The sequence below is a fragment of the Aethalodelphis obliquidens genome, unplaced genomic scaffold (genome assembly GCF_003676395.1).
Source record: "Aethalodelphis obliquidens isolate GAN/ISIS:26980383/991018 unplaced genomic scaffold, ASM367639v1 scaffold30, whole genome shotgun sequence".
Lineage (NCBI taxonomy): Eukaryota > Metazoa > Chordata > Mammalia > Artiodactyla > Delphinidae > Aethalodelphis > Aethalodelphis obliquidens.
Genome location: NW_020837974.1, coordinates 6,105,388 through 6,120,955, shown reverse-complemented (window position 1 = coordinate 6,120,955; position 15,568 = coordinate 6,105,388). Strand labels below are relative to the sequence as shown.

General features: G+C 44.4%; 2 protein-coding genes across 4 annotated transcripts in view; both read right to left on the bottom strand.

Moving 5' to 3' along the window:
* Positions 1-11,776, bottom strand: part of TMEM225B (transmembrane protein 225B) — a 28,954-nt gene extending 17,178 nt beyond the window's left edge. Inside the window, exon 1 of one of the 3 annotated variants that reach the window (XM_027125894.1) lies at positions 11,388-11,776. The gene's annotated coding sequence lies outside the window, so the exon portion shown is untranslated. The remainder of the gene's footprint in view (positions 1-11,387) is intronic. The other 2 variants (XM_027125892.1, XM_027125893.1) reach the window with 2 other exon arrangements.
* Positions 1,232-15,568, bottom strand: part of LOC113630467 (zinc finger protein 286A-like) — a 24,834-nt gene continuing 10,497 nt past the window's right edge. Inside the window, 2 exon segments of the mRNA XM_027125902.1 lie at positions 1,232-2,381; positions 2,383-2,878. Of these exon segments, the coding sequence (XP_026981703.1) occupies positions 1,946-2,381; positions 2,383-2,708 (762 nt within the window). The 5' untranslated portion in view covers positions 2,709-2,878 and the 3' untranslated portion in view covers positions 1,232-1,945.

Here is a 15,568-nt window from a genome sequence, read left to right as displayed (position 1 = left end):
TGACCCCACACACTTACCTTGTCCTGGGGTGCCCTTCTCGGCCAGTCAGAATCCGACCTGGCCTTCAGACCCCACTCATCAAGCCCTGCCTTATTCCAGAAGCTTCTCAGACCCCATAGAAGGAAAGGGCCCTTTCTGTCGTATAAGGGGTGGAAGGGACTCGAAGAGGGTTACATGCCAGATGGAGTAAGTGGGCCCACTGGCTGAGGGCTCAGACCTGGCCTCACAGAGTCTACTCAGGGTGTCCAGATGGCAAGGTGACCCTTGTGTAGTGTGATAATCACCTACAGGAACAGGGGAGGAAGGTGAGGGAGTGCAGAGAAGTGTGGAGACAAACAGGAAGACTTTGGCTTCCAGTAAACAGATTCACTCCACAGCCACTGAACACCTGTGTGCATAGCACCAGACCAGGCAGGGAAAGGTATACAAGACAGAGGCAACTTTCAATTTCAAGAGTCTGCAACATAAGTATAGTTTTCACCGATATTTTAGGTAATCACTAATCCAGACTAACAGGAGGAAAAATAATCTGATTTTTTGTAATCAAAACATAAACGTTTACAACAAAGTAGATATTTCTCTCAGATGCCTAGAATAAATCTAAAATATACTGCCTACTAGAGGTACTTTGGGAATCTTCTTTAATTATTAAAATATTCATGATAAATTGGTGCTCAAATTTTTGATTTTTTTAAATTTTATCAGTCGATCATGTATCACACTGTTCAACTACTTTGCAAACTTTTCCCTCGATAATTACACGGTAGTGAAGCTCTGCCTCAGGTTATGATGGAAGTTTTGTTATAAAGGAGTCTGAACAGTAGCTTTCCTGATAGGAAATCTTGAAGCTTATTATTGAGGTTCTTTTTTAAAAACAGCCAGAAGCTAACCATTTCTCTCTACCTAAACTTGAAATAAATGTGTACTTCTCATAGGATAGTAAGCATGTGTCTGACTAGGATTCAATCAGAGAAGGAAAATCACGGCCCAGTAAAGGCAAAAAAGAATCCTGGGGAAGGTACACTAGTTTCATGTCCAGTGCCAGTGAGGTGAGTCAGCAGATCAGTGACATGTGTGAGCTACAAAATTACTGCTGCTTCTGTTCTGCCCTCCAGCTCTCCCAAGAATCTCCCTTGTAGACCACACAAACCGAAAAATACAAGAAAGGGAAATCTGACAAATGCACTTCAGCCTACCGGAGTTGACACGTAACAAAGCCCATGACATGTTATACTGAGAAATTACTGGGCTTAGAAAATTTGCCCATTTATTAAAAGCATCTATGAAATATAAAACAAAAAGAGATTCAGTAGTCTGCAGGACATTGAGGAGGGAAAATGCTGGTCCAAGAAGACCCAAGAGCCACTTCCATGTATAGTTACAACCAACAGGACAGATGAGATACAAGGAAAGCTATTGGATTCAAAGGTCACACTGCAGCTTTCCTGATCTATGAGTCTGAATCCAGAATGCCCTGATTCTTTCTTCCCTGGAATGGACCTAACCCATTCCATTTCTGGCAGAAGATTATGGAGATGTGAAAAAAAAACATAGAATCTCCCTCTGATGTAGATCCTCAAAAAAAAGTAGTGCTAACTTAAGCTTCCACTTTAGTCATTCCTTCTGTAGTGTCAGATGACGCCCCTTTCGTGCCCCTCTCTGACACATAGCAAGGCTCTCCCCATACCCATCATTCCCCCAAAGCAAACTGGCTAATGCTGAGTAAGGCGGGAACTCTGTCTAAAGGTACTTATGCACTGAACACATCCATGAGATCTGTCCACTATGTGGATTTTCAGGTCTTGGTAAGAGTTGAGCTAGGACTGAAGGCCGTCTGCACTCACTACAGCCAAAGGTTTTCTCCCCAGCACGAGTTCTCTGATGTTCGCTAAGAGCTGAACTCCAAACAAAGGCTTTACCACCTTCACTTCATTCACAGTTTCTCTCATGAATGGATTCCCAGGTGATCAATAAGGTATGAACTGTACTTGAAGGTTTTCCCACATTCTTTACATTCAGAAGGTTTTACCCCACTGTGAGTCTTCTGGTGCTGAATAAGGTGGGAGTTCCGACTAAAGGCCTTCCCGCATTCACTACACTCATAGGGTCTTTCTCCAGTGTGAATTCTATGATGTTTGATAAGGAGTGAACTCCTACTGAAAGATTTCCCACACTCATTACAGTCATAAGGAGTCTCCCCTGTATGGACTCTCTGATGTTCGATGAGGTGTGAGTTACGACTGTAAGCTTTCCCACAGTCGCAGCATTCGTATGGTCTCTCTCTGGTGTGAACTCGCCTATGTTCTGTTAGATTTGAGCTCTGGCTGAAGGCCTTCCCACATTCGGTACATTCATAGGGCTTCTCCATAGTGTGGATTCTCTTGATGTCGAAGGAGACTTGAGCTCCGACCGAAAGCTTTTCCGCACTCATTACACAGGTAAGGCATCTCCCCCGTGTGGATGATCTGATGCTGGATGAGGTGTGAGCTGCGCCGGAAGACCTTCCCACACTCACCGCATTCGTAGGGTTTCTCCTCGGTGTGGATTCTTTGATGCTGAATGAGATTTGAACTATGGCCAAAGGCTTTTCCACATTCATGACACTCATAAGGCTTCTCCTGTGTGTGGATTTTTTCATGCTGAATACGGTATGTGTTCCGTCTGAATAGCTTGCCACAAGTGTTGCACATTTGAGATTTCTCTTCCATAAGAATGCGTGGCTGTCGGATAAAGTCTGAGATATGACCAAAATTCTGTCCATACCCATAGGGTCCCACATGTTTGTTTCGTTCACATTCCCCTCCTTCATGTGGCTGTGTCCCTACTTCAAGAGTTTTCTGCTTTATAATTAATTGATCCTCAGTCCAGGTCTCACCATCTGACGGAAAATACAAAAAAAGTATATGTAACAATAAAAACTCCCTGTGGGAAACAGGATGATCAAAGTATTCCAGGGTATCTGGTTCAAAAAAGTACGAAAAATGGCCTCACAAAAGGAGGAAAAGATGGATACAAGCTGAGCAGATTTGGAGAAAGTGGTGGGGAAACTAAAGTGAGGATTTATATATGAAGTCCCTGACCAGACAGATATACTGGAATTAGCAGAATAGGAAAGCAGAGTTTGAGGGAAGTGGGATTATCTCAGAACACAGGAAGAGTGATGCTGGGGGCTCTGTGTGGGGAGGGGCAGGGACTGAGCGGATAAATAAAAGAACCTCACGCAGAGGTTCTGTCCACACAGTACCCTGGTCACATGTGTTGTCACTGTGGTAACAGGGAAGCCTCCCTTCCTGTAATCACACACCAGCACCTTCCTCACTCCTGTTGAGAGCCTCTCTCTACCCGCAGATGCTCACATACTCATTCATGAACATGACATACTCGGACCTTAGATGCATCTTTTAGAAATGGTACAAACTGGGAGGATTTGCAAGAGGAAGGGAGGGGAGAATAGGGGGAAAATTTGTTTAAAATATGAAGCACGGGGTAGTGAGAAATACTTCCAAATCTATTTCAACTCTAAGAGAACATACAAAAACCAATTCTGGGGACTTCCCCGACAGTCCAGTGGTTAAGACTCTACCTTCCAATGCAGGGGGCGCAGGTTCAATCCATGGTCAGAGAACTAAGACCCAAGATCCCACATGCCACGCGGTGCGGCCAAAAATTTAAAAACAAACAAAAAATTCTGCACCCTAGCTGTATCTAAGGGAGACCTTAGAAAAACATCTCCTGTTTACTATAATACATTTCTCCTCTTAAGTTTTACTTATTAAATATGGCTTACTGAAGTATAGTGATATTACAGAAAGAAGGCCCTCTGCTTAGGGGGATCTTTCTGGAAGAAGAGGGTGCTGAGGAATATCCAATGTAGTATCATTTCCATCAGCAGTGAAAGTCTAAAACATATGCAACCCTGATTTTAGTAGGGAATGGTCATTGTCTTTAAGGAATTTAAGAAGTATCTGGTCTCACAGAGCCATATTTACACTTGTCTCCACCTCCAGATATGCCCTCATCTTCTGTACCTTCAATTTGGATACTGGTTTTCTTAAAATTTTTTTGTGATGAGAACTTTTAAGATCTACTCTCTAAGCAACTTTCAAATATACTACATGGTGTTATTAACTATAGCTGTACCTTACATCCCTGGGACTTATTCACCTTATAACTGTAAGTTTGTACTTTTGGACCCCCTTCATCCAGTTCTTCCACTCCCCACCCACCGCCTCTGGCAACCACCAATCTGTTCTCTGTTATCTATGAGTTTGGATTTTTCAGATTTCACATACAAGTCAGGTCATACAGTGTTTGTCCTTCTCTGACTTATTTCACTTAGCATAATGTCCTTGAAGTCCAACCGTGCTGTTGTGATGGCAGGAATTTCGTGTTTTTTATGGCTGGATAATGTTCCATTGTGTGTACAGATAGCACATTTTCATCCATTCATCCGTCGATGGACACTTAGGTTGTTTCCACGTCTTGGCTATTGTAAGTAATGCTGCAATGAACCTGTGGGTGCAGATATCTTTTTGAGAGAATGGTTTATTTTCCTTTGAATAAATACCCAGAAGTGCTGGATCACATAGTAGTTCCATTTATAATTTTTTGAGGAACCTCCATACCATTTTCCATAATGGCTGCACCAATTTACATTCCCACCAACAATGCATGAGGGTTCCCTTTTCTCCACATCCTCATCAACACTTTTTATTTCTTATCTTTTCGATGTTATTCTAACAGGTGTGAATGGATTGCTGGTTTAATGTTTTTACGTCCTCTTGCACGTGTGTTTACCTTACTTGTCAGACAGATTGCAAGCTCCTGAGGAGCAGGGACTAGGGTTTCTTCTCTACCGCCCTGACCTGGCCGCCATCTGTCTTTCCAGCCTCATTCTGATCTTCTCCCTACACAAAGCCTCTTTACTATCTGTTGAACCACTCTACTCATAATATGTGAAGGCTGGGATGTTGTAGAGGATGTGCCTTTTATTTGGCCCACTGCCCGAGATTTGACAGCCTGCGCAACGTAGTCGAGGATGTCAATCTCACTGCTCTCAGGCCCTGTTCAATATCACCTTCTCCATGAAGGTGAAGGTGATCCTTTTCCTACAGCTCTTGAAATACTCATCTTTAAGTCATGTAACAGTCAGTACGTTTTATTGATCACTAACAACATGCCAGGTATAGTTCCAGACTCTGAGATACGTCAGTAAGCAAAACACAAAAATCCTCAAAGACCTTTCATTTTACTAAGGGAGATGGATAGTAAACTATGTCAATTACATACTGTTAAAAGGTCATAAAAGTGTTATAGAGGAAAAAAGCAAGGAATAAGGATTAGAGTGCCAGGGGGCAGTGGGCAAAAGGGTTGCAATTCTAAATATCACAGTCAAAGGAGGACTAAGAAAATGACATTTAAGCCAAGACTTGAAGGAGATAAGGATATGTGGGAAAGAGCATTACACATAGAAGAAATAGCAAGTGCGAGACCCTGGGTGTTCAAAGAGGCAAGTGTGACTGGAGCAGAATGAGCAAGGGGGAGAGGAGTAAGAACTGAGATCAGAGACATAGAAGGGGGATCAGAGAACACAGGACCCGGTAGGCTACAGGTCTGTAAGAGGTTTATTTCAGAGTGAGATGGGGAGCCGCTGGAGGGTTCTGACCAGAGGAAGACAAGAGCTGACACTTTACCAGGATCACACTGGCTGCCATGCTGGGTAGAGGCTGGAGGGAGGTAACTGCAGAGGCAGGACAACCAACCAGGCTGCTGTGATAATCCAGGGGAGAAATGATGGCGACCTGAACCAAGACGGTGGCAGAGGAGGTAGTAAGAAGCACTTGGATTCTGGAAAGAAACATTGACAGTCGCATGGACAGGATTACTGGCTGACGGATATGGATATGAGAGAAACCAAAGTTTCTCTCTGGGTTGTGTAGCAGGAGGGATGGTGTTCCCATCTACTGGGACGGGGGATATTCGTAGACCAGCTACAGCATCTCCAATAATCGAAAAAGACATTTCCACACGACGGCTCTCATACCAGTTTCTTGAGATCAACCTATCCCAAACCTGCACATACACTTCTGGTGTGTGAGTACTTGGTACGATAGCCTTGCAACTCTCCTGTAGCTTTAACATTTTTCAAAATAAAAGGGAGGGTGGTGCGGTAAATAATGACCAGTGACTCTCTTCTCTGTCCCCATATCCACTCAGTAAACGAAAGTACTATTGCTTCTATCTACAACGTAGCAATACTCTTTTTCCCCTGCCTTCCTGTTATCACTGCTAATATCCTAAAGTCAGATCCTAATCACCTCTCACACTAAACAAACTAGAATCTCTTCCTTGATTTGCAATGCTCATCTGCTAGCCTCCTGTTAAGCAAAGCTCACATACTTCAATTTCTGCCAAGCAAGTCTAAATTCTTTGGCGTGGCATTCATTTCCACACTCCTGCTCCGCCCTGCCTTTAGTCTCACCCTCTATCAATCTACTCCATGCTCCAGCTACTCTGAAACGTTTCCTGAACATTTAGCTCCCCACGCGATTCCTCCTCCGCTCGACCTTCTTCCTCCACCTGGATCAGCCTCCCTTCCGACTTCACCAATCAAAATCCGATCCACCCTGCAAGAACCCAGATCAAAGGCAGCCTCCTTCCCCAAACTTAACCCTGCTCCAAACCCCGGCTGGAAGTGATTGTTCCTTTGAATCTCTAAAGCATACAGTTCCTGCCCTCTCCTCATGGCATTTAACCACATCGACTTTGGGCCCCTCCTTAGAAATATGTTTAGTTTTTTGTATGTGTGTATTCCCTTCAATTTATTTTGAAAGTACCTCTAGAATAAGAGGTGTCTTCCATTTCTTTTCCTCCAACCCCAGTACTATGTAAAGAACTCTGCACACATTAGGTGCTTTAAAATGCTCCTGATTATTTCCTAGCAATCCATTATAAGGAAGTTCTACTCCATCAAGAGAAGAATCTATGAATCATGGAGGGCCCCACGTTGACCATTCATAAAGTCTTCAGGATTGAAACTCAAATAGAATTCAGTGAGGTATATCTCCTCATGGGTTTGAGCCACTTATATAAGAAATATCAAAAACTTGGATCCAAACTCTGATGGACGGCAGGACCCTCTGGAATACCTCTGCAGACAGTAGCCAGTCTGAGACAGAGCTAGAGAAGCCCAAGAAGAGAGCAGTTGCCCTCTGGAATAACAGGCTCATCAAATGTGTCCCTGTGGGGCTTCCCTGGTGGCGCAGTGGTTGAGAGTCCGCCGCCGATGCAGGGGACACGGGTTCATGCCCTGGTCCGGGAAGATCCCACATGCCGCAGAGCGGCTAGGCCCATGAGCCATGGCCGCTGAGCCTGCACGTCCGGAGCCTGTGCTCTGCAACGGGAGAGGCCACAACAGTGAGAGGCCCGCGTACCGCAAAAAGGAAAAAAAAAAAAAATGTGTCCCTGTGAATGAAGGTTTAAAGAAACATTTCTAGACTGATTTGCTTCTAATTTAAAGGGAGGGGGAAATCTACACAGTTCTTCAAGCAGCTTAACTACAAAGCTGTGTGATCCCAAGTACATTTACTTCTAACAGCAGAAGAAATGAGCAACGCTTCCTGTACTGGGTCAAACAGAGCCCTCACCCCCAAATTTATGTATACCTCAGAATGTGACCTTATTTGGAAATAGGGTCCTTGCAGAGGTAATTAGTTAAGATGAGATCATAATGGATTAGGGTGCACCCTAAATCCAATGACTGGAATCTTTATTAAGAGAAAGGAGAGGAAGATTCAGACACAGAAACACATGGGAAAGAAGGCCATGTGACAATGGAGGCAAGATTGCAGTGATACAGCTACAAGCCAAGGAATGCGAAGGAAGGCTGGAAGCCACCAGAAGCTACGAGCAGTCAGAGAAGGATTCTTCCCTAGAGCCTTCAGAGCAAGCCTGGCCCTCTTGGATTTCTAGCTTCCAGACCTATGAGAAAATACAGTTGTTTTAAGCCATGCAGTTGCAGTAATTTGTCATAGCAGTCGTAGGAAACTAATATACTTCCTGTTTGATTTAATCACTCAACAAACATATGTACCACGCTGACTATGTGCAAGATTCTGGTAAAGAGATTATAATGCTGTTTCAAAGCACAATTAGGAATGACAACCCCTCCCTAGGTGAACTGCGGACAACATCCTCAAAGAATGACGTTAAGCTGCATCTTGAACTATGATCGGGATCAACAAGGTAAAGAGAATTGCAGGCAAAAGCAACAGCATATGTTAAGGCTCAGAAACATAAAAGGGAATACTAAGTTTAAGGTGTAGTGATAAAAAATTCAATGAGATGTATGCTCCATGTGGGCAGGAAGTAGGACATAGAGCAGAAAAAATAAGAGTAGAGCCAGATAATGAAAAGACAAAAAAACAATAATAAAGTCACTCTGAACAATTTTTTTTGAAAAACATAATGAAGAGACATATACGCCACACTCAGGATTTGAGACTTTATTCTATAGGCAGAGAATAATATGGGCAGCTGAGAGTGGGAGAAATTACCAACAGCACAGGGATGTGTCAATACTCCAAGGAAATAAAATGGGCCTAAAATGAGGAGGCGGTGGTGACAGGCAACAGAGTCAGGCCTTTCTGAAGAAAAACTGACAGGATTTGGTGGCCAAATGAATACAGAGGGAAGGAGAATGTAGAGGATGATGCAAGTTTTCTGGTTTGGGAAAAGCACCTACTAAAATTAGTCAAGGGAGTCACTGGAAGGTAGGGAGGTGGGGGATGGCAGAAAAGAATGAGTCCAGAAGTACACTTACAGATGTCTGGTTCAGCACAGAGTGCAACCTGAAGTCTCAGAAGGGGACAGGATCAACCACGAGGGTGAAAGAGAAGAGGGCTGAGAACTGCTTTGGGGAAAATCAGTGTTTAAGAAATGGGTGGAGGGAATTCCCTGGCGGTTCAGTGGTTAGGACTCTGCGCTTTCACTGCAGTGGCCCGGGTTCAATCCCTGGTCAGAGAACTGAGATCCCGCAAAGCACATGGTGCAGCGAAGAAAGAAGGGAGGGAGGGAGGGAGGGAGGGAGGGAGGAAGGAAGGAAGGAAGGAAGGAAGGAAGGAAGGAAGGAAGGAAGGAAGGAAGGGAGCAGAGAAACAGGAATGGGAAAGACCCTGAGAAGGCAAGTGGCAGGACCAGGAGAAAACGGTGCTTCCAAAACTAAAGAACAAGAGTTTCAAGGAACAGTGATCACATCAACAGAAATACTAAAGGGTCAAAAAAATTAGGGATGGGACTTCCCTGGTGGCGCAGTGGTTAAGAATCCGCCTGCCAATGCAGGGGGACACGGGTTCGAGCCCTGGTCCAGGAAGATCCCACATGCCGCGAAGCAACTAAGCCTGTGCACCACAACTACTGAACCTGTGCTCTAGAGCCCGCGAGCCACAACTACTGAGCCAGCACGCCATGACTACTGAAGCCCACACACCCTAGAGCATGCACGCCGCAACTACTGGCCCATGCACCGCAACTACTGAAGGCCGCGCGTTCTGGGGCCCGTGTGCCGCAACTACTGAGCCCGCAGGCCTTGAGCCTGTGCTCCACAACAAGAGAAGCCACCACAATGAGAAGCCCGCGCACTGCAAAAAAGAGTAGCCCCTGGTCGCCGCAACTAGAGAGAAAAGCCCACAGGCAGCAATGAAGACCCAACGCAGACCAAAAAAAAAAAATTTTTAATTAAAAAAATATATTAAAATTAGGGATAAAAAAAAAATATGTCCAGTGGATTCATTAGTTAAGCCACTGGCAACCTGGATATAATCAGTTTCGATGCAGCAGAAGCAGTGCCCTGCACCAAGTGAATGGCAGTTACAAAATTAACAGCAACTGGTGAAGACTTTTAAGAGGTATGATAGCAAAGGGAACAAAGGTGATTACACCCAACTTCCCTCTATTACTTAGTCAACCACCAAGTCCTACAGGTTTCCACATCTCTAGCATGTGTTTGTTTCCTTCCTGGCAGCCACCAGTCTGCTTCAGAAACCTGAGGGAGGAGGCTGCCCTGCACTGAGGTTTCAAGCATGGGACACTGGGATGTGTGGGGTTTGGGTAGGCAGAGAATGTAGGGGACAGCGACGCAAAAAAAGGACACAAAGGCACAATGGTGGATAGTGCAAAGTGTTTTCGGCATTACCTTGTGCAGACACACGAGTCTTGCAGGGTCTGTCTGGGGGAACACTGAGATAAAGACTTTAAAGTTGGGTTGAAACCCCACTGCAGAGGACCCTGAATGCCAGGTTACAGAGAATGAACTGAATGCAGTGGGCACTGTGAACTAACACAAATAAATATTTTAGGATGGCAACTAAGGCACTTGGCCTTAGAAAGACTAGCAGTGAGGAGCCTGTGATAAGGGCCTATCCCCTCTTACCTAAACTGATTCTTTTCTTACTCTAAATTCTTTCAAGGCCAAATATATGATTTTCTAAGGCCTCCTGGGCCAATACCCAGTTGATAGGTGAACGTCCACATTGTTTATTGTCCTGTAGTCTCTCACAGATAACTATTCCAACTCAACTCTAAGCTGGTGTGTGGTGGTGGGGGGGCAACAGAGGTACGTTTTCTTTCAACTTAGTCTCAGCACCTTATAATAATAACTCAATAGAATATCTGAGTTAAAAATCAGCCTAAAACAGAATTAGAAAGCTAAATATGTGAAAGAAAAATCCTCCAAACCTTAGCCATCTCAAAATCTATGATGTGGATTATCTAAGCCTTTGTCCCTCAACTAAATAATCCAAATCCACCTTTTTTTAAAGGCCAAGCATATACGAGATAATGGTGGGATGGTAGATTGAAATTTAAATGTTTATGTTTACAGTTTAACCTCATTTTCCATCAGCAGGTGTCTGGCCTGTCTACTGTACTCCACAGGCAAGGTACCCTCTCGAAGTTTACATCCTGGGTGGAAAATGTATCTTCCCTAATGAAGAAAGGCAGGTTCGGGGGAGAAGCTCACTCTTTTCCTGGTACTTGGGGTATAGGACACACTTGGCTGGGTTCATTCATTCTTTTATTCACACAACGTTTACTGAGCCTCTCAAAGGACAAGCAAGTTAACACGTGCTGGAATAACAGATCCTCAAAACTTAGTGCTATGGACAGTGCTGCTGCAGGTCTGCAGGTCTGTCTGCTCCACACATGAAGAGAGGAAACATTAGTGATAGGCTTTATTTACATGTAATAGAGTTTTAGGTTAAAAAAAAAAAAATCAGTGTCTTGCACCAGGGTAATTCTAAGCGCACGGTTAATCGTGTCCATCTGATCTGAGGCCGCGGTGGGAAGGACAAAGTTTAGACAAAGAAAGCAGCTAGGTCAGCTCTCCTCACCCTTGCTCTTTCGAGGCTCCTGCTCGAGGGACGGACACGGGGACTCCGGGGACGTCTGCTCAGGCAGCTTCTCCATGGGCCGGGTCCAGTCCCCGGTGCCGCTCCAAGGCCAGGATCTTCTCTAAAAGGTCTTCAGAACCCGACCCAAGGAACGGGCAGTCACTTCAGGACAGAGAGCGAGAAGAGGACAGATGTAGGGAAAGCTGCCCGTGCCGTAGGTGTCGCTTCCTGAGAGGTTCCCGGCCTGGGGGTGGTCGGGGAAGCCTCGTCTTCCCTGCAGGCAGGCTGGACCCCGCCGCGGGGAGCGCCCGGCCGGCCGGCAGCGCGCCCCACCCCGACCCCACGGGATCCCCGCTGCCCGACCCTCTCCCGCCGCCCCAGCGGCGAACAGCAACACTCACTCGCTCAGCCGGCCGCACGTTCCGGCGGCGTCGGCGACCTCGGCCTCCAGGGGGACTAGAAACGCCTGCTCCTCGGCGCGCACTTCCGGGGCCCGTCTAGGCAGCTCGGAGGTCTAATCTCGATCGCGGGTTCCCTAGGGGCCGCTGGGGAGCTGGGTCCAGAGTGGAGTCGGGCGAGGGGCTTCCTTGGGCGTTTGTCCTCCTTCCCAAGAAGGGATTGAAGGAGGACAGAAAAGATTTCTCTATTTGCCCTCCATCGCCCAAGTGGACTTAGGATCTAAATTGGTTGTCTCTTCTTTCTCATCCCCAGTGTCCCGTGTGCACCCCATTTGCCTCCTCCGCTCTGCTCCACCCATCTCCACATGCCTTCTTCAAGATCACAGGCCACGCTGACCCTGCTGGGCCAAAACCTGTTATCTACGCCCTCTGTCCAGCCTGTCCTCCTCTCCCTTTGTCGCTTCAACTCAGCCTCCCAGTTATGCCTGGAGCATATAAACAAAGAGGAGGAACGTACTGGTACCAAAGGGCTGAAAGAGGAAGAAAAGCCGTAGAGATAGGATCAAGATCCAAACAACTACTGCACCTGGAGTACAGGTTTGCAGAGGCGTATCTGATATGCTGAAGCAGGAAAAAAGGATAAGGAAACGAGCTGTTCATGATACAGGATTTTCCTGCTAAACTCAAACATAACAGCTACCAGTCATGGGGCACTGAAACTGAACATTATCTCATTAACCCTCACAACAATCCCACAAAGTTTATACTTTTTACTATCTTACACGCCAGAAGCTGCACAGCTAGTGAGCAATCTAGAGGCAGGATTTCAACCCTGGCCCGTTCAAACCAGAGCCTGGAGGCTAACCACACTCCGGAGAGACAGTGGAGGAAGACGGGGGAAATGCTGTCCGCGGGACATAAGCGACTGCGGGAAAGACGTTCGTAATTACGTCCAAGTTGTAAATTTATTAACATGGATGAACTACAAATATATTCTCTTTAAGAAAATATAATTTTCTTAAAGAGAGTGGGATGAGGCAGCAAAATAATTCCAAAATCAGTATTTTCTTGTTGATTTGTACAGAGCACCATCTATTTGAAACCATTCTTAAGTCTTGGATTTAACATCGGTTCCTTCATGCACTCATATTTTGAAGGGAGTGTTAAGACTTGACGCCGCATGATAACGAATGTTAGAGGCGTGTCAGTTTGCCAACTCCAGCAGGAAGTGCCTGTCAGGAGGCAGTTCCTACCACACAGACCACAAATGCCTAGTGATTTCTCTAGTCATATTTTAAGTTCTCCTAGCTCAGGGTGTCCCTCCCTGAACAATGCTAGTCCTGCACTGGTAAACGCTTGCTCGTTGATTTCCTCTTTTTTAGATTTTATGCTAAGTATCTCTCCTCTGTTGTAGTGTTTTTTATATTAGTATTTACATTAAAAACTTCTGGGCATTTAGTATATGACCAGTAGCTTTTACATTACCTCACTTAATTGTCATGCTATTAACAACCACACTGTATACACAAGAAAACTAGAAAGGCTAATTAAGTAAAATGTCCAAAGTCATATAGCTAGTAAAGTTCAAACATATGTCTCATTCCAAAGTCATCGCTTTGACTCATTCGTCTTCTTTACTCAATGGATTGTTTAATGCATTTGATTAGGTTAACTGTATCCACCGGCTTCCACTAAATATTGCCTGCCAACTGTATTACTGAATGAATGAAAGGACATAAGATGTTACATACTTGGATGTGAGAAATTCCATCGTTTCTGAGACAACACCCTATGGGCTTCCTTTGAACTTTGTTCTCAAATCCTCAGTTACCCACGTACTATTTCCTAAGGTGAGGCATTCTCCAAAGAGCTCATTTATTACTGACTTGAAAATGCCATACTCTTTCCTCTGCAGGCCTTCTGACATGCTCTCTTTTGCCCGAAATACTCTCCCTGCTCCACTCTCAGCACTCTCCATCTCTAGTCTACCGATCCACTCTTGCTCAAGCCGAAAACCTAGGAATCAAACTTGATTTTCCCGTTCCCCAGTTTGCTCCACCACTATAATATAGTCAGAGGTGATAGTAAACCTTGGTAAGGATATGTATCCATTAGTAAGTCCTAGTTGGCAGAAAAATTAAGAATGTATGTGGGTCATTGAGAAATGGAAATATAAATCTAGTGATGGCAGTGGGGGTGTCTAGGCAGAAGATGGGAATTCAGGAGATTTGACCTGTAGCCTGTCATCAAAATTGTCAAGCCTGTTTCAAAGGGTGGGGCAGGGGGGTTCTAACTAGCTCCCAAAAGATACTGGGATATTTTCTCCCAGCTTCCCAGAGAGCTCTGGGAGCATTTAGGATCAGCTGCAAACTAATGGTGAATCACTGGGTGTGTAACACGGAACAAAGAACTATCAAAGAAAACGTCTCTTCTCTAGGTTCTGGGATGTGTCCGATACCAACATCACAATGATGGAAAGCTGTGGAGTCAAACAGCCCTGACTTTGAGCTTACTGTGTGACCCTACAGGTTTTTCAACCTCTCTACACCTCAGTTCCTGTGTAAAATGGAGCTGGTTCCCTTGCAGAGTTGTTGTGAGGACTGTTTGAATATGTGCATATATATATACATGTGTACGTAGGTAGGTGGACAGATAGATAAAATTAGGTGTCCCAACTATTAGATTTCTTCTCTTCCCTCCCCTGTCTTCAAGGCTAAAAAGACTAAGAACACAAACTATACTGGACCAATTAAATATCAGCAAGTTTAAAGAGACAAGTTACTTGCCCTCAAGGATTATTTTGGTTTCTCATTTTTTAAAATGTGTTTTATTTATTTAAAAAACACATTCTGCCCAGCTCTACTGAAACCTCAAACTATTTACCCTTAATGTGCCAACAGCATCCCAACCGAATAACCCTTTAAATTGTAAACACTGACTTTATTGCAGAGGTCTGTGGAAGAGCAAGCTTTGTACCTGTACGAAGGAGAGTGATTTATTCCCGCTGTGAAGCAGGTTTCTAGAAGGAACTGAGTTGCAGCCAGGAAGGTGATTCTAAGATTCCCAAATGCTTCTGGCTGAGGACTTCAGATTTTATTTGAAACAGATTCTCAGAGTACCAAACACACCTTTATTCAAGTGGAAGTACAAAAGCACATTCCTAAACCAAATGCATACATGTGATTTTTACATTTTCTGCTATTTAGAGATTACTTAATCCTCTGTTTCATAATCACTGGAGGTGATTACCCGTGTTCTCTATCCGTAGGGTATATATGGTCATAGGAAAACGAAAACATGCATTTTTCATATGCTTTTACATTTAGATCATTCATTTAGGTCCCTACCGTGCCCTGATGAGATCCTATGCTTGCTGATGGCTAAGAGGTAAAATACTGTGGTAGAACTACCCTAGAGGTTATTAGCCATAAGAGGCTTACAGAGTAAGCAATGAATTTTTATATATTTGTTAAGGATCCCTAGAGAATATTTTAACATATGAATTATGAAAGCCTCAATCGCCGGAATGACAACTAGAATTTTAAATAACACTGTCTTATTCACAAAATATGTTGACGCTTAAGATGGAAAAATGCAATAGAATGCTTTGACATCATCTAAAGAATCATGAACTCTTCCTAGGTGTTATGACAGTGACACTGAACTCTGGAGCCAACATCTGTGCTCAGTTTCATCAATCAAAAAAAAAATGTTATTTTATATGGCCTGTAGACTCTAGTAAAATACAAAAAATATGATGATGTGTAAACAATTAAAAACGGG